Source organism: Daucus carota, chromosome 1 (assembly GCF_001625215.2).
Source record: "Daucus carota subsp. sativus chromosome 1, DH1 v3.0, whole genome shotgun sequence".
NCBI lineage: Eukaryota > Viridiplantae > Streptophyta > Magnoliopsida > Apiales > Apiaceae > Daucus > Daucus carota.
In genome coordinates this window covers 21,444,932-21,464,359 of record NC_030381.2, presented here as the reverse complement: position 1 = coordinate 21,464,359, position 19,428 = coordinate 21,444,932, and the positions used below count along the sequence as shown (strand labels likewise).

Genomic DNA, 19,428 nt, shown 5'->3' with positions numbered 1-19,428 from the left:
TCCTTTTTTGTCTCAAAAACAGTCTCCGTCTCAAATCCTAAAATATTTTAAATTTTTGTGTATTGTGCCACCAATTCTCCGTGTATTGTGGCCAAAATGTGCATTGAGTGAACTGGGAGGAGTAGACAATGTAGACTGTACAATTTTAAATCCGAAGGATTTATGTGCACATAGGTTAAACTTTGGTGGCAAACAGAGATATTTTGATGTCATCAACCCAAGTTTGACTTGTATTAAAAAAATGTCGGGGTCGGGTGCCTGGTAAAAAGAGATGCACAATTCGTTTTACAATTCACAGCGACTTTTTAAGAATTGATCATGGGCCATGGAAGCTCAAAATCAGAAACTGACGATGAATCTCCGTCTTCGTCTTCATCTCCGTCTCGCATTGCTCGGCTTCGTCAGAAGCTCCACGATCGGCGCCACCGCAAACGAAAAGCCGACATCCCTCACTCCAAACTACTCCATTCCAGCGATTTCGCCGGAATTGCGCTCCTCAATATCATTTCTGTATGTCTCCATTACTACACTATCTTCCTCCTTTCTATTTATCTCTTTTCATTTCTCCTTTTGTTGATTCTAGGCCGAGATGAAGTTAAAAGACAAGTGGCTTGCTTGCGTTTCTTTCGGTGAACAAACGTTCCGCACTTCCATCTCTCATCAGTTAACTATCTCCTCCACTTCATATCTATTTTGCTCTTTAGTTTTTGTTTTTCGGTTGAGAATTATGCTGATTAAGGAGGCCGTGTATTCTTTGATTATCATTTCGTTTGCTAATTGTGCTATTCCTGTTTACAGCACCACCAAACCAACCTGGAACTCTGTGAGTATTTATTCTTTAATTGACTTGTATTGTATAGGCTACTCTCGCTCTTTTTAGTAATTTTTTTGGCATTATATACAATTAGGTTTCACATGTTCTAATCACATTAGAGATCCTCACCCAACTTACCATTTAATCGAATCGCTTCCAACTTTAGGATCTTTGAAGCTTCTACTTCATGATTATAGCAGCGTAATTATATTGATCACAATTGCCCGCAGTAGCTGTTGGCAGATCATATTATAATCTGCGTCTTGTATATAATTATTTGTATACTCTTATTGGTTAGATTGTAATCTTATGCAACTTAATTAGAGATTGATGCAATAAAGATTTGATGGAGGACAAGGGTTGGTAATGGGTAAAAACAAGGGTAAAGGCTTATCAACAAGAAACACACAAAATTCGCAGATTCAATTCATATAATTCAACTCCCTCTAGTAGTGAAGATTACAACTGTTTATATAGAATCCTTAAACTTGGTGAACAAGTAAGATCCTAAATAATAGCAAACTAGCCTTAGTTATAACTACTACCTAATAACTCTTAGTCACTATACACCAATAAGATTGCGTTTGGAACATGTATTTTATTTGAAATATTGGACTTCAAATTACATGATTTGAGTTGTCATTTCAAATTCTCAAGTTTATACTACTATCTGAATGTCTAGGATTTCAAATGAAAGCCAAATCATTTTTTTTGTGTATCCAAACATGTCATTTGATCAAATCCAGAATTTCAAATGAAATTCAAATTCCCAAGCAGGCCATAAAGCTAATCATTATCTATTATAACTAATTTATATTCACAAATAAATATAAAATAATAAGTAACCCCATGTTCCGCATCATTCTCCTCGCCATTAAAAAAATCTCGTCCAAGAGTTCTATAGAAATTGAGAATCAAAAACCTTGAGTGAAAAGAACTATCCATATTGCAATTGTGTAGTCGATTTGTAGAGTGCAGAAGCATTAATTTTGAAAATAGCAATGCCACAATAAAGAACTTTAAAGCCCCGTAGACTCGAAGCTTTCATCCGGAATAACAAAATGGATATGATCTATGCCCTCTATTTTATCTTGAATTTTCTTTTCACAAACAAAATCATTAGTCTCTATCTATAACATAATTTAGAATTCTTCCTATGTCCCACGTTTGTTTGAATAGGTTCAGTTTCATTCTTTACCACTTCAGTAGTTTTCTGCACTACTTCCAATCTAGCAATCATGTCCTTTGATAAGTTCAACATCTGCTGTAGTAATAACGTTTCATGCTCATACTCAAGATCAACAATTAAATCATCATAGTATTGCCATTTTTATATGATAGCCTATATTCATAGCTCGATGGATGAAGCAATGGAAGTCTGTTCAGTATTGCTTCACGATGAATCGTAGCACAAGATATCTCCAAATCAATTGCTTCGGGTGTTTTTTTTAGTGACATTTTTTAGGCACGAAAATAGGGAGTATGGGGCTGTTCTGAATAACTATAGGGTTTTGAAAGCCCTCTAATTATTCTGGACAGAGGCTGTAGTGAGGGAAGATGGCTGCTGGCAGCCGGTGGTGGTTGTTGGCGGTTGTTGTCGGCCACTGACAGCGGTTGCTAATGGCTGTTGTTGGCTACTGGATGTTGGTGGTAGCAGGAGTTTTTGGTGTTTGGGTGGAGGAACAGTAGGATTTTGTGGTGTTTGGGTGGGGAAACCTGGCCCTGATACCACTTGATGCAGGACAGGGGTTGGAAACGGGTATAAACAAGGGTAAAGGCCTATCTCCGTAGAGAATCAGCAAGAAGCACATAAAATCTGCAGATTCAATTCATATAATTCAACTCCCTTCAGTAGTGAAGATTACAACTGTATATATAAGAATCCTTAAACTTGGTGAACAAGTAAGATCCTAAAAATTAACAAACTAATCCTAATTATAACTATTACCTTATAACTCCCAGTCACTATAAGGCTAATCATTATCTGTTCCAAATATATATTTTAGCTAAACTAATTATAACTAATTTAAATTCACAAATCTATACTATACTATTAAAGCCGAAACATTAAAAGTTTGGTCGGTCGGTCGGTACTTGGGCCAAAATACGGGCCTATCTATATAACCAATTATTCTGGGCCTATTTATATAAATAAAGCCGAAACATTAAAAGTTTGGTCGGTCGGTCGGTACTTGGGCCAAAATACGGGCCTATCTATATAACCAATTATTCTGGGCCTATTTATATAAATAATTATTCTTTTTAATTTGGGCCAAAGTACGGGCCTATCTATATAACCAATTAATAACAATCCTTTTAAAACTGAAACATTAAAAGTTTGGTAGGTCAGTACTTGGGTCAAAATACGGGCCTATCTATATAACCAATTATTCTGGGTCTATCTATATAACCAATTATTCTTCTTAATTTGGGCCATAGTACGGGCCTATCTATATAACCAGATAATCCTTTTAATTGAAATATATTACTTTTTTATATTTTTGACTAAAAAACTCAATCTTCTAAAATAACATTGAGAAACATGGTAATTACTTTTTTAACTAAAATATACTCCCTCCGTCCCAGCAGGAAGCTTACGTTCACTGTTTGCACGCATTTTGAGGCTTTTATAAAGTATAGTTCAATAATGTTTTTTTAAGTTATTTTTTTTTTGAATAAAAGTTTAAACGTCAAACTTTTTTTCAAGATTTTTTTTTAAAAAAAACACATTATAGAGCTATATTTTATAAGAGTCTCAAAATGCGTGCCGAAAAGTAACGTAAAGAACCTGGTGGGACGGAGGGAGTATTATCTTTTTATAAATTTTTCAACTAAAAAATTAATCTTTTACAATTAATACAGACATGGGCGACATATTTATACGTAAAGATGTGTGCCAAAAGTCTAAAAGTCAAATAATAAAAAATAGAGGGAGTATTATTATATTGGTCGGGCGGTCGGTACTTGGGCCGAAGTACGGGCCTATCTATATATATAACCAATTATTCTTTTTAACTAAAATAAATTATCTTTTATATATATTTTAGATAAAAAAAACTCAAGCTTCTAAAATAATATCGAGCAACATAGTAATTGTCTTTTTAATCAAAACGCTTTATCTTTTTTAGATTTTCTAACTAAAAAAACCGAGTTTTTACAATTAACACGGGCGCCATATATATAAAAATATAATATCATTAAATATAATTATTAATAAATAACATGTGATATTATTCAACCAAAATACATTAATGACATTATTTTTAAATACTCTAATGATCTCATATTAAAAGAAATATTACAAATCTGTCATATACTATATATTATTACACTATTAAAGCCAAAAATAAAAATTCACTTGGTTGGTCAGTTAGTTGAGTTTGGTGAATCGTTTGGTATTCGACCCACGGAGCTCTTGAATTTATAACATGTTATAGTATATTTTTTATTATCAATTAAACCAAAACATTAAATTTAGGTTAGTATGATGGGGAGGTATTTGGTTTCATGCGTATGTTTTATACCATATTATTAATTATTAATAACGAAATATCAAAGGTTGATTGGTTAGTTTATATCTGAGTTTATAGGCCACCTTAAATTATAACATGTAAAAGAAAATATTTTAACATTCTCATTAAAATATATATGTTCGACCTAATTTTCAATTAGCCATTTGACGGACTTAACTATGAAGAATTTATCCAACTGTTAAGTAAAAAATTTATTGAACCATGTTATTCTATCATAATTTTATTTTTACAATAAAATTAGGTAACTTTAAAATATATATAATAAAATAACAAATATGTTAACCGCCCGTGCATTGCACGGGTTATAAGCTAGTATAAAATAATAGATAACCCCATGTTCCGCATCAGGATCAAATTGTTAGGGAGTAATAATACTTCAAAAGTCAATAAGTTTGATCCTTTTTGCTTAAAAGCAAAAACTGTTTAAATTGCATGTCAGGAAGCTATAAAATTATAAAAATACTAGTCAGGTTAGGCAGAATTATATTGATCATTAAACCTTGTCGTTTCTGCAGGAGAAAAAGTTTCTTTTAGAAAGAAATGGGCCTCGTATCGCCAGAATATCTGTATTTGAGGTATGTAATTAGGTCACTCTGTTCTTTTGTCAAATGCCGTGTTGAAATAAATTTTTATTCCAGTGCAGTATCTATACTTTCTATTACTAGTTTGATGAAAATTGCAGTATTCTGTCACCCTTTAGAAAGAAGAATATATGTTTTGATTAACAACAATGTATTTGCTAAGAACTAGACCTTCTTACAAATATTCATCTAGTGCTGAGAAGATTGGTTTAACAATATAATATATGTACTAAGAGATGCAGGTGCTTGAAACTGGGGGCATGTGATCCCTTTTAAATATATTTATGTTATCTGCAAGACATGTTATATTAAGATCCATTTCAAATGAGACCAGAATTAGGAAGAATAGTCGAGTTTCTGCCACTACCTATACTGCAGCAACTACTTTTGCTGTCTTTAGCTTGCAACTTTTTTCTCCAATTGAATAATCTAGTCAAGGATATATTTACTTTTTCTCATTGGATGTGTTGTGATAAATATTTTGTTTCCAACTAAATAATAAGTCCAGCAAAAGACTTAAACAAGTTCAGCGAATAGGGATGGCATTTGTATCCAACCCGACGAATAACCGATCCATCTGATCCGTTTGGATTTTCCTGAACCCGATTTTTTGGATCTGGATTTGGATTAAGATCCTGTTTTTAGACCTAAAAGATTTTGGATCTGGATTTGGATCTAAGATATCCCGAACCAATACCTGAAACGATACCCGAAACATAATTCAAACCCGATCAAACCCCGATAAACAAACCGTCGGATCGGATTCGGGTCTCAATACTCGGGTGTTTTTCGGGTCCGGATCTTGTAAATAAATTTGGATTTGGATCTATATATTGAAAAACCCGGTCCCCGATCTGACCTGTTGCCATCCCTATCAGCGAGACTTCATACTAATTCTATCATTTACTAGTTCAATGTATAATATCTTACAATCGAATTTCTCTATAACAATGCTTACTGGTTTATGCTTTGATGCAGACTAACAGAGTGTCAAAGAACAATATCGTTGGTTATTGTGAGATTGATTTGTTTGAGTTTCTTGCTCGGGTTAGTTACTCACGCATTTAAGATATTACAAGCTCATTAATTATATTCTTCATATCCAGCAGTGGGGTTTATTAAAGTAACGAGCTAGAGTTTGGTAATGAATCATAGTGGAGTCAGTTAAGCACCAAGATTCTAGTGTATCATTATGACTATCTTCTGTTTGTGATAATGTAACATGGTCTGCGTATCAGTTTGAATGAAACATCAATTGAAAAGATTTAGGCTTAAACGATCCAATGTTTATTACTCACTATCTGTTATATCAGTTAGCCATGGTCAAATTATATGTATGCACCACTTGAATTAAATGGTTTGGATTATAATGGTGCCATATTTTTCTATTACTGTATTAACAATGGTAAATTCTTGTGAATTATGTATATGACTTGTGTATGGAATAAATTTTTTCCAGGCAGGCACTTGATATATCATTATTTTATTTAATATGCACATTGCAGTTTTTTTACATTTTATCCATCTGCTTAATAGCTGCTTAAAGAAAAATTTCTTGCAGGAATCGGATTTAGACACTGAAGTATTTGACTTGTTAGATCCATCATCTCCTGATGTTATTGTCGGCAACATTGCCGTATCATGTTCGGTTGAGGTGTGTGGCTTTTAGTCCTTTATTACTTAGCAGCGTCCCTGTACTTGTAATTTTTTTTTAAATATTCTTATATTTTGCAGGATCCTGTGGAAACTGAAAAAGGGTTTGCAAGACGCATCTTGGCTATTGTGGTAGGTTTAGATCACTATTACCTTGCATCTTTTCTGTGTAATATCTACTCATGCTAATCGAATTGTTGTTCTCAGCAATTACTAACATCTGAAGTTAACAAGATTTATCTCCGTCACAGTAAAGTTATCATATTGACAGAGCATAGAACTCATTGTGTATCTTTATATAGGAAGCAATACAAAATCATTACATTTCGTAATCATCTCTCTGTGTATTGAAATATCCGTATGAATTCTTAAAGACACATGGCACATGTCATCTGAGTGTCAGTTGCATATTTCATTTTGTTTCTCCAGTTTTATTTCATTTTGTTTGTCCAGTTTAATAATTTGCTCTATTTTGTTAATAATAAGCTGTGGATTTGACTAGTGTCATTGTTGTACATGTCATCTGAGTGGGTTGCATATATCATTTATATGTTTGATTTTGTTTCTCTAGTTTGACACTTTGCTCTATTTTGTGTATGATAAGCTGTGGATTTGACTACTGTCATTGTAATTTAGTTTGAAAAGGAAGTTGTTACTTGAGAAGCGTCTTTGAAGTTGTCGTTGGCATTTATTTGATCCTTGTGTTGCATACAGGACTACAATGAGGATGGCATGCTTTCATATTCCGAGTTCTCTGATTTAATTAATGCATTTGGCAATCAATTAGCATCTAACAAGGTTTGTCTTGTCTATTTTCTGCTCCTATTTTAGATCAAAAGTTTTCAACACTGTTACATAGCAATTGTTTCAAGGCATTTAGATTCTATATTGAAGTGGAGGATTTACATATCTAAGTCAAAGATCATATATATTTTATGTATTTACAAGTATGAAATGTGTTTTACGGTTGAGTATGTTCAAACATTTAGACCAGCAGGCATGCAACTTCATCTTTGGTATCCACAGTATGTAATTGTATCTTTAATATACATAGTTCTACTAGATAATTTTCACTCCCTATAGAAGTGCAGTGCGGTGTAGTCAGTACTCCCTCCGTCCCACTCATTTCTTTACAGTTTATTTCACTGCTTGGCACACATTTTAAGGTGTCTGTAAAGTATAGTTTCATCACTTACTTTTAAAATTTTCTTTTTATGAGTAATTTATGAAACTATACCTTATAGGTGCCAAGTCCTCTGTCCCAAATGTAAAGAACCAAGGGGGACAAAGGGAATATTATTTAAGTGAGTTGGACTTGTGGACTAAAATATTGCTGTGAATATAGCAAGTTTCTCTACAAATCTAGTGGTGATGTTTATGTATCTATACTTCTATACTATAGTGTTAAAGCCAAAACATTAATAGTTTGGTCGGTTGGTCAGTTGGTCGGTCGGAGGTATTTGGGCCGATTTATGGTCCTATTTATTTTAGAACCTGTTTTAACGGGACTACTCTTTTTTAATTAGAGCTTATATAAACATTCTAATTGAATTACATATTTTGTGCCTATATATAATAATATTTAAATTAAAAGGTCTATTTATAAAAAATTGTTGAACGGGTCAAATAAAATCATATTAATCCAAACCCGTCTATATTCCTACTTATTTAAGCCTATTTTAGAAGGATAATAATTTAAAACATATTACAATAAAAAGACACATCCTATTCTAATATAAACACATCTCTCAAATAAAACTAAATAATAAAATTAGTGCTATATTTTACAGCCAAAATATTTAAAAATTTGAACAGATATTAAATTACCCGTGCATCGCACGAGATATAAGCTAGTAAAATATTAAACTATTAATAACCAAAAAAAGCATATCGATGTGTGTACATAAATACCCTTGTAGAAGCTCTGATAAAAATATTTATGTGCTATATGGTACACAGTACATCAGACAAACTCTGCATACAGATATTGAAGTTTCATTATAAAATTGGGGGTCAGTCTGTAACAGCATATATACATACAGTGTCTTTTTAATTTTTTTTGCTTTGCTAAAATAGTTTAAGCTAGTATTGATGAAGGAGAGAGGAAGAATCTGAGTGAAGATTAGAGAAGTAACTAGTACGGGTGATTGTGTAGTCATTTGTCCGTGTCCACCGATGTAATTACAGTTCTCTACCTTGTTTACTTTCTTGACTTACTTTACATATTAGACTTCTTTGTGTTTTAAGCTTAATTTTGGGAATCCTTTTGTTTACTTATTTTAATTGAAATATTAACAAATTTTCACGAAGTGAAGGTTCTTTTTATATGTATGTGTAAAATTATCTTAATAATGGTATTCTAATTATGTAATTATCTATCTAATTTTCTCTGTCCACTAGAAAGAAGAGCTTTTTAAGGTGGCTGACGAGAATGGAGATGGAGTTGTGAGCATTGATGAGTTGGCTATGCTTCTCGCCATTCAACAAGAAAAGTAGGGCCCTATTCAATTTCAGAATTTTTTTTAGTGGATGATTAATGTTATATCGTGTGATTGTTAAAGTCTGCTACAACAAAATACACACTTGACTTTTATACTGTGCCTTAGACATTACCTGTGAGATTAATATCAGTTCACCAAGTAAATTTAGACATGTTTTGTGCTTTATAAGTGTTACCGTTCCATCGTTTGTTTAGTCAACTACCATCTTCCATATTGGAGTAGTAATTATAAATCTATACTTCTGGTTTTATATATTTTAGCATGCATATGGATCCTGTATATACATGATTGTATTCTAGTTTTTTAATCATAATCCTGTATGTAAATATCATATCTTTATACACTGCCATTATTAATCAAATATGTATACTTCCATAAATCTTTGCTGAGCATGTTAAAATGTGTTTTCTGTGAATGTTTTTGACGAAGTCGTGTTCTTTTATATACATGAAGTGGTAATTACAAGAAAGCAGTAGAAGATTCCAGTAATATATATCATGAGTTAAACTCTTGTAAAAAGTAAAATGGATATACATTTAGCAGTTAGCTGTAGCTCCTGTTGTATCTCTCATGCCTTATAAGTGGTTGGGGCTGGAATCGACATGTTAATAGAAATATTACATTGTTGTTGTATAAACATGTATGATTAAGGACTTGAGGCAAGGTTGTCTATTCCCCTCACCAACTCTAGTAGTGAATATTTTCTTTTCAATAAAAGTTAATCACAATATTGTCTCCTAGCACCATAATTTTACTGTACATTATGCAGAAGATCTTAGCAGGAGTCATTATTTGTTGGTTGTGTCTTTTTGTCAGTCTATTTAACTTTTTTTTCTTTGGAATTCCAATTACCAGATTTTGGTGTTGGTAAGTTCTTACACTAAAAATAAGTTCTCACAAAACAGATACTGAGATGACACTAAAGAATTATATTTTTTTAGTGAGGAGTCTTAGTTGAAATGTTTTAGAATATTCATAAAACAGGGTTTGGTTCTTGTAGGAGTGCTTTTGTTTAATACATTTTTCCTGTCACAGTTCCAGTTGTCATGCTGCTTTCCAATAAATACCATTGTATCATTCGGTTGTTCTTGTAATCCTCTTTAAATTATTTACTGAGCCTCTCCCCAAATTGCAGTCAATGATGTTCATTGCACATGACTAGCCTTTACTAAAGGTTCTGCCATCCTGTTCTGTCTGAAAGTTTATCAATTCAAACTTCATCTCTACAGCAGCGTCTTCCTAAATCCTAACAGCGTCCGGACTCGTCTAATTTTGTTAATCGGATATTAAACACCGGGCTTAATAGCTTATGTGCTAAGATTTATAAGTTTATTTTCTCCTGATTCTACTGAAAGTCGTTGGAATAAATCGCTCCCTACTTCTCTTATGCTACTTATTAAAATGTAAATTCTGGAAAGTACCAAGAATAAAGGATATCTTGATTGTTCCCATTAGTACTTTATCTATCCACATGTCTGTTGGTATCATATTATGTGATTTTGATTTCTTCTAAATGGTTCTAATCCTTTGATACAGGGAACCACTGATCAATAATTGTCCTGTTTGTGGCGAGAGTCTACAAGTCTCTGACCAGCTAAATAATATGATACATATGACCCTGTGCTTTGATGAAGGTACAGGAAGTCAGACTATGACGGGAGGATTCTTGACTGATAAGCAGGCATCTTATGGGTGTGTAACTTATAATTGCTTAATAATGCAACTGTTTCGTTGTCTTTGATGTTTGGCCACGTGATATTATTTTCTATATCACTTTCATATTCCAGGTGGATGTTTAAACTAAGTGAATGGGCTCATTTTTCATCATATGACGCAGGTTTAAATTCTGGGTCAAGTGCTTCACATATTGTGGTATTCTACTTCCTCAGTTGCTCTCATTATAATTGGATTGAGGATTTTTCCTTACATAACAAATACACATATTGACTTGCTAAGATCGACCAGAGGAATTTCTTAGTCACGCCACTGTTATGTTGCAATTTTAATTTCTTTTTCTTTGTATGATATTTATGTTTTTCATCATGTTTGAGCTAAACGTTATCAGAACAATGAACTTTCTTATAGCGACTAACACTTCTTCTAGGAAATTTAGCTTTACTGGGGAGACTTGATGAGAACTACTACAGTAAAATACATACTTTGATGCAGATAGCATCACACACTAGAGTTTAGCAAGATACTGGTCAACTGCATGAGCTTTAAACAGAATATATCTGTATGGATGTTGTCTTGGTCTGTTTACCATCCCCCATTAATTGCAATTAAAGTAGATCACTCTTAGTCTTTAAATAACTGTATTAAGTGCTCATACCTGTTTTTCTTTATATGGCGCATGCTCCATTACTATTGTGGACAGATGTGTGTTTGTTTGTATAGCATCATGAATCATATATCAGATAGGGTTGAGTGACAGTAGCTAACTCCTGGTTTATAATACGAATGTTTACATGTTTGGCAACTATATGGGATTTGTGGATACTTTATATTTTTTTCTTATATGAAGCGGTAACTTGCATTCGAAGTGGCAGTACTTTTGGAGTGTACAGTCACAACTGCATAAATTCACGTGACAAACATGATTACAGCTTTCAAATTGTCTTAATTGGAAGGATTTTGCAATCCTGTAATTTGTGCTTTACAACTATATCATTAGCATCAAAATTGGCTAGTCTGGAAACCTATTATGCAACCAATATGTAGTTTCAAATGTATCGATTGAATAGTGTGAACATGTTTGAACGAACAGACTAATTATAGGACAACATATCTGTTGTTTCATGTGCATGGAATATTACCTGAGGCTATGCTTACCTCTACTTCTCTGGAAATCTGCAACATGGATATGTGTCTAAGTGTTTGACTTGGAAATATTTTGAAAAACTACGTACTATTGGCTTAAAGTAGTATTAGTATTCGTACCCACGTCCAAGTGTCTAAAGGCAAAATTGTTAGTACTTTGAGCAAAACTTCACTCATTGCCATAGTGAAAGGCATGGCCAAATATTTCCTTGCGCGTACTACACAATCAATAATGCAAGCTGGTGAGATTGCATCATCAAGTCACGTTTTATGTTCTCAATTTCTTTTCCTTTTACACCCCTTGTGATGACCCTCATCCCAAATGCTTGGTCTCTTATCACATAAATAACCAATTCATCTTTCTCTGCGTAAAAGAAGATATGACTATGTTGTTTTGATTAGGTTTTCGACAGGCAAAAGCAAAGGCTAGTAGAGGAAACAATTGATGGGAAAATTGTCTTGTCAATGAGAGCTATTTACCAATCTAAAGTAGGGCTTGGAATAATGGATAAAGGTACTAATGTGCTTATGGATACTGTAAATTTTGTATTAAACATCTTTATACAATCTCTCTCCCTCCCTCTCAGAATATAAATGTATGTGTGTGTCTATGTTTTGGGAGGTTGTCTTATGTAAAACATGTTTTCTTTTTGTATACCTGTGAAGAGAATAGTAATATTTAAAAATATCAAAAGTACACGGGCATACATGAGTCTGTACGGGTTGCCACAGTGAACACTTCCTTAAAATTTATTCTGTTTATCACAGACAACTATCACAAACAGGTTCCAATTCAAATTAATGAAAGTATATAATAACTATTATTAAATAGCTGAGAAAATTTATAAAAGATTTGAAGGAAGGATTTCATCAACACAAAGACTCAATAAGTGCATGGTGCAAAACATTTTATATGTCTAGTAAATGGTAAAAAATAAAATCATTTTGAATAGACATTCCACTCTTCCAAATCAAATATCAATCTTAAAGTCTTATTTTAATTTGTATAATTTTCTTACAGTAATACCATTTTTTAAAGAACTAAGCACTTGGGTTAAGATAGTGATATGCAAGACCATAAATATGTCCCTTGGAATATGTTCATTGGAAGGGATTTATCCTTAGGTAATATGGATAGTAACAATAAAAGTATAGAGAGAATTTATACCGTGTAGTGATGACACTTTTTTCTTTAATTGACCATGTAACTTTAAATACATGGAGAAATAGAAAATATCTGCCTATACTCTGCTATGATGGGAAAACTGAGAACTCCTGAAATAAGGCTATTATATTTAAAGTTACAAGTGAACAAAATGCAAACATGCTAAAGCAAGATGTTTCCCCATCTGTTTATACTAGAAAGAATAAAAATATGAAGGTACTAAGTGTAAATACATTAATGTTTCCTGATTTGCCTCTGCTTTCTTCACTTTTTTGTTCTTTCTTTGTTTCCTTGCAAGAAAAGGAATACTTTCATTTTATTTCACTTGGTCTCTCCCAAATGAATCCAGCAACTCTTGATAATTACTGCACAAGAGTACCACCACCATGCATGGAAATAAGTTACTTCAAAAGGATAATGCACTTACTTTATCCTAAATAAATGTTTTAGTAATATTCCATTAGCTCATGTAGATGTCTTATCATTATGCTTATGTGTATCCGGTATTCTCATGTAGCACATTTTTGTTTTTCAACTGGATACAGGGGCAAAAGAGTTGTTGCAGAGCATCTCGGAAAAACAAGGAAGAAAAATGAATTCAGCTGAATCCGCTAAAGATATACCAAAGTTCATCGATTTTTTCAAGGCATAAGTTTTCTTCATAACACACGTTAATATGTGGTCTTGTTCTTTGATGATTTATTCTTATTATAGTCCGAGTATAATTCTAGTCATAAAGAAATATATTATAGGGCCTTGTTTATAAGACATTAAAAATAATACTTTGTCAATACATTATATTAGCGTTACTTAGTTGTCTATTTAATCCTGACTTTAAAGAAAACTAGTGAAGTGTTGGCCATTGCTGTAGTGTGTTATTATTGTACTCCCTAACACATTGAGTTAGTGAACATGGAGGTAATCATCTGGGTGGGCATTGCGCATAATGTGCTGACATGTCAGCTTGGAATTACTGGTCTACAATTCTTTATAATTTATGCCTTGAATTCCAAGTCCTGAGATTATTAATCTAATAAAACCTTGAAGCAGCTTTGGACCCTGATTCTCATATCTTCCTATTACTCACATATAATGTAAGCCATGAATCCCAAGTCCTGTAATTATTAATCTAATATAACCTTGAAGCAACTTTGGACCCTGGTTGTTTTGTGCTGGAAGCCATTTTACATATATTAATTCATTGTTATCTTTCCAGGATCAAATAAATATGGCTGACGTTAATCACCCCCTCGAACATTTCAAGGTTGGTTTATATTTTAACATGATTGCAAGAATATATGAAGCACATAACTATATACTTTTTCTCTCATTTTTAGTACTCTTAATTAAACATCAGTCCTATATTCACTTTTGACCATTAATAAACATTTTGTACCTTTTTTTTTGTTTCTTTGCAAGGCGTTTGTACTTTAATTGAACATATTTTTAGAAAAAAGAAAAAAAAATGTTATTGCCTGATTTGGTTTCTAGTCTATAAACATGCACTCGCTTTTTACATACTTACTAAAAGAAAGAAATTACATGTTAGAAGTGAGTGAATGTATAGACTAGCTTCTACGCAATGGTACCTCTGTAGTATTGATCAAATCTTTTCGTCTTTAATATGTATCCAAGGCCCATTGCCGTAGAAATCCTCTTATTCAATTACTTTGACCATGGAACCACTTTATAGATTTTCTGGGTGTCCACCAATTCAATAATTCTAGAGTTGATTTCTTGTACACTACCCCTATTAAATGGTTTGGAAGATAAAAGTCCTTATCCTATAAACTATAAAATTACCTAGGCACTTTACAGATTTTCTGGGTGTTCTAAATATTGATTATTCCTTCTTTTGTTGCAAATCATCTGAAACAGCAGACCATTGAATTTTCTCCTTTTATATAACATTAATGTCTGCATTAGATTTATTTATTTATTTATGTTGCAGACATTTAATGAATTTTTCATAAGAGAGTTGAAGCCTGGTGCAAGACCAATTGTTTCTCCAGAATGTGACGATGTTGCTGTCTGTGCTGCCGATAGCCGTCTAATGGCTTTTAAAACTGTTGAAGATAGTATGAGATTTTGGATTAAGGTTCATATTTCTTCCACAGAATATTCTCATACAATCTGCAAACCAATTGTAGTTGCAATTCGTTGCTTTTTACACAGCTGGAAATCACTGATTGCAACTCAAAATCGAAACTGGTTAGGTTAGCATTAGGCTATTTGCAAGTTCCCAAAAATAATTTTAATATTGTTTCATAACGAAGGCTTTTATTTATAGCAGAAATCTTGAAATTTCTTATTTAAGAGAAATAAAATCTCCCACTAGGACTTGTTTAACATCGAAACGTCTCCTGATTGAGTTTACTCCTTTTGATGGCTCTCCGGCCGGGGAGGGGTTTGGGCTGTATAAGAATGTCACTTGATCATTATCAAACTGACTGCAATCTTTTCAAACGGCGAAAGCACTCTGCTGGGTTGACACACGCATCCATTTTTCAAAAAAAAAATCCTAATTGTTTTGACTTGGTGTCCAGGATAACAAATTTGTGAATTCCACGATCCAAGATTTGGTATGGCCCAATTTATATCATTTATAATCCCATGGACATCTGATCATATTTATGGTCTTGCATATCACTATCTTAACCCATTCGGTTCTAAATGTCATAGCTCCAAACCAATGTATGTGCATGGTGTTTCTTTCCTGATCTAATTATGTGAGAAGTCATGACGGGGGCAATAGGAACTAATAAACCCAAGATCTTACAGAGAGTGAAGCATGACAGATCAGTATGTTTGAAGATGTCATTATTGCAATCAGCAAATTTTTATGTGTTTCATATTAGTATATTACTGTGTTTATAACTGCAACTCACATACTTCACATATAACTCAGCTTATATAGTAAGATAATAAAGTAGAAGTGTTTAGTGGCTGTTGAAATAGAAATATCGTACACTTTTTCTGATTTGTTAATTTGGCCCAAGTACGTGACTTTAACCACCAACTTGGAGCTTATCTATCAAGATCTCTTCAGTTCGTGGAATTCTTTCTTCTTCTTTTTTTGATTGGATCTTAATGAGAAAATGGATCTTCATATTATCTTGCCTTTTCCTTTGTATTTATGAAATTATCTGTCATCTGGACATAGGGTCGAAAGTTTTCCATCCAAGGACTTTTAGGGAGTGAGGGAGACCACAGTGCTTTTATTGGTGGAACCTTGGTGATATTTCGGTTGGCCCCACAGGTTATGTTTTGCCAGTATTTCATGATAGATTACATCATAACAGTTAACAAACCTTTTTACAGAATCACCACTAGAATAGTTCTCCCTTTAAATTATTGCAGGATTATCATCGTTTTCACTTCCCAGTTTCTGGAACTATCGAGCAGTTTGCTCAAATACCTGGAGCTCTATATACGGTTTGTGCACTAAATTTGTGATCTTTCTTGTTGATTTGTATGGTTGTATTCACATCTTACTTATATTTAATATTCCTGTTTGTTGCTGCATTATTACCTGGTAGGTTAATCCAATTGCAGTGAATAGCAAATATTGTAATGTCTTCACAGAAAATAAGCGCACGGTATCTATAATTTCAACCGAAGACTTTGGAAAGGTTTGTCTTGTCCTTTTTAAACTACACATTATTAGTGCACTCCGGCATGCTAGTGTTATCTGCTTGAGTTCCCTGCTGGTAATGATCAGCGACGTCAAAATATTTCCAGCACTGCCCTTTATCTAATATAGTTGTCTATGATTTCTATAGGACATATCCTAGCATTTTAACTTGATCTTAATCTTTTCAATGTTAAAGAGTGATGAATTCGATAATGTAGCTATTTGAGTGATAGAATCTTCTTTTAATTTGTGTATTATGGTTTATGCGTCTAATTAGTACTTCTGCCATACTTGTCACGAGGCCAACGTAGATAAAGACCCCCCCCCCCCCCCCGGGGGAGGCACGGGCCTGTTATGTTTATAAATTGAAAACAGGAAATGATATAAATTAATTCTGGAATAATGTGATTGACTGTACTCAATTGGAATAAAAACAAGTAAAACTCCTGGCGTTAGTAAAGTTAACATGAAACTGTTGCAGTAGATCTGTACTATTGAGATGTCCGAGGTGCATAGAGCACATATAAAGAAATCAGATCTTTTTTAAGAGGCACTATTGGCCGCTGAGAGTCTGAGGTCTCTGTCTATCAATAAGTTGTGATGTAGACAGCAGTCAGAGCCAAGGCACTCACATTCTACACTTTCACAGAGTTGTAGTCCCAGCTTACTGCTTTTTGAGTAGTTGATGGCTTGATAAACACATCTGCTGTTACCCTTAGTCATCCAGGATGCTCTTCGTCTCTACTCTATTTTCTCTTAACTTAATAGCTTGAACTATATATATAGTGATAAAGCTTAGCCTGTTTTGTATCTTGCTTATATATGTAGAAGTAGAACATTGCTTTTTAGCCTGTAACACAGCTTCGCATTCAAGTATCAAATATACCTTATGCTTTTAGTTGTTCATTGTGCAATCTATACTGAAAGACATTTTCTTAATGTATCTGTTGTTACTGATATGTATCTAGGTGGCATTTGTTGCAATTGGAGCCACGATGGTTGGCAGCATTACTTTCACCAAGGAGAAGGGTGATCGGATTCGGAAAGGAGATGAGGTTTGGAATGGACTTAATGGGTTATATTTCATTGTTTGAATTACTCTTTACTTTTTTGTTGAGATGTAACTCACATCATAAAGTCCGTTTGGTTTCAGTTTGGATATTTCTCGTTTGGCGGCAGTACTGTCATATGCGTCTTTGAAAAGGTTAGCAATGCAAACATTGTCAAGCTCAAGCACATCAACAACTAATAAAAGTTTTTTTTTTTTATAAATAAAATAGTCGAAGGGCAAGTCCAATTGTGTGCTATATCTATATTATAGAACAAGAACTAAACTTCTCAGTCCAATAGTATTCTGTATCTTATTCTAATATAGCACAATGTTATACTTAGTTCGAAATATATAACAAAAGATGGATGGAGCTATCATTGACACATTATCCCATCTCATCAAAAGGCTAAAATAGCACAATGCTATACTTTGTTCTAAATATAGAACAAAAGATAGATGGAGCTATATTGACAGTTGACACATCATCCCATCTCATCAAAGTGAAATTGTTTGGTAGAAAAAATAATTTTGTATTCAAATTATGGGGTACTTGGAGAGTTGGTGAAATTTGGAAAAAGATATAGAACCAATTACTGAAGAAATGATTCAATTTTAGCAGCAAAAATACTTTTTGGTGCTGAATTATAGCAATAGCCCCGTCTATATTAGCACAACCATTGGACATGCTCTAACTGGGAGTCTTTCTACTTATTTATATTTTATCTCCACAGTAAAGAATTTACAGAATATATGTTAGTGTTCTAGTGTGATCTTAGAAAATTTCTACAGGATGCCATCGAGATTGATGAGGACCTCTTAGCAAAGAGTTCAAGATCAATTGAAACCTTGGTTCGTGTTGGAACGAAATTGGGAGTTTCCATCAAGAAGCAGACTCAAATGCAGATGCCAGACATAAAGAACCTTGTCGTGGGATCTGACTAGTTGCATTGAGAAACATATGTTTATACATAAATATGTACACATCTCATGTTAATACCGTAGCACTTGCTGAATCTCATAGGATATATCATGTCGATTGGATTGGCCAAGTACGTGATAGGGAAGTGTATCATTTGTACTATAAGCCCATATATTGATATATTGTTCAACTTTTGAGTGGCTGGTAAATATATTAATTTTCTGATCAAGATATCAGCGCACCATGATGTTTTATTATCTCTTTGAAACTTGTCCTTGCTTGTAGTTTAATTCGAGCAGACAAATATCTATTCTTGCACGTTTGGTTATTCATAGGGAAAATTTCTAGAGTCTACATTCCTGATGAGTATATTAACCGAGAAAGGAAAATATCACAGAGATAAGTGTCACTGGGTTTTATTTCTACTGCTTACAAGAAGGCAAAAAACCACTAGTTTAGTGGAAACTGAAAGAAAAAATAGTCCGAGTCAAGCCTAGACTGAGCTGTCCTGCCAAAATTTACAATGTCATCTAATTCAAAATTTTATGAGTTTCATTATTTATTTATTTATAGCATATATTTGGACCTGAAATGGGTAGTCAAAAAGTGGTATTCTCTCTTCAAAAGAAAAAAAAAAAAGTGGTATTCAAGTGTCATAACGTATATCTTATTTTCGTCGAGTTATTAGTTTGTTAGTTGTGATTCGAGACATTTTGACAGAGTTGTGCGATGAGCCATTAAAACAAATACTTCCTAA

General features: G+C 33.3%; 1 protein-coding gene across 2 annotated transcripts; it reads left to right on the top strand.

Annotated features, from left to right (window-relative positions):
• Positions 1–220: 220 nt before the first annotated feature.
• Positions 221–18,900, top strand: LOC108204910 (phosphatidylserine decarboxylase proenzyme 2). 2 transcript variants are annotated; one of them, XM_017374592.2, is made up of 21 exons: positions 222–510; positions 584–663; positions 799–823; positions 4,863–4,922; positions 5,907–5,975; positions 6,490–6,582; positions 6,663–6,713; positions 7,296–7,379; positions 8,982–9,073; positions 10,619–10,774; positions 10,870–10,954; positions 12,305–12,416; positions 13,613–13,713; positions 14,284–14,331; positions 15,019–15,165; positions 16,231–16,326; positions 16,428–16,502; positions 16,607–16,699; positions 17,670–17,756; positions 17,855–17,905; positions 18,542–18,900. In XM_017374592.2, the coding sequence occupies exons 1-21, from the start codon at positions 319–321 to the stop codon at positions 18,692–18,694; spliced, it is 1,950 nt and encodes a 649-aa protein (XP_017230081.1). In that variant the 5' UTR covers positions 222–318; the 3' UTR covers positions 18,695–18,900. The 2 variants fall into 2 exon arrangements, with proteins under 2 accessions (XP_063949067.1, XP_017230081.1); XM_064092997.1 differs by lacking the exon at positions 5,907–5,975 and having other exon boundaries at positions 221–510.
• Positions 18,901–19,428: the final 528 nt, after the last annotated feature.

Coding starts and splice junctions, on each gene's coding strand:
- LOC108204910 (XM_017374592.2), top strand. CDS start 319: ATGGGCCATGGAAGCTCAAAATCAGAAACTGACGATGAATCTCCGTCT. Junction 14,332..15,018: donor ACCCCCTCGAACATTTCAAG/GTTGGTTTATAT, acceptor TTTATGTTGCAG/ACATTTAATGAATTTTTCAT. Junction 17,906..18,541: donor TCATATGCGTCTTTGAAAAG/GTTAGCAATGCA, acceptor AAATTTCTACAG/GATGCCATCGAGATTGATGA.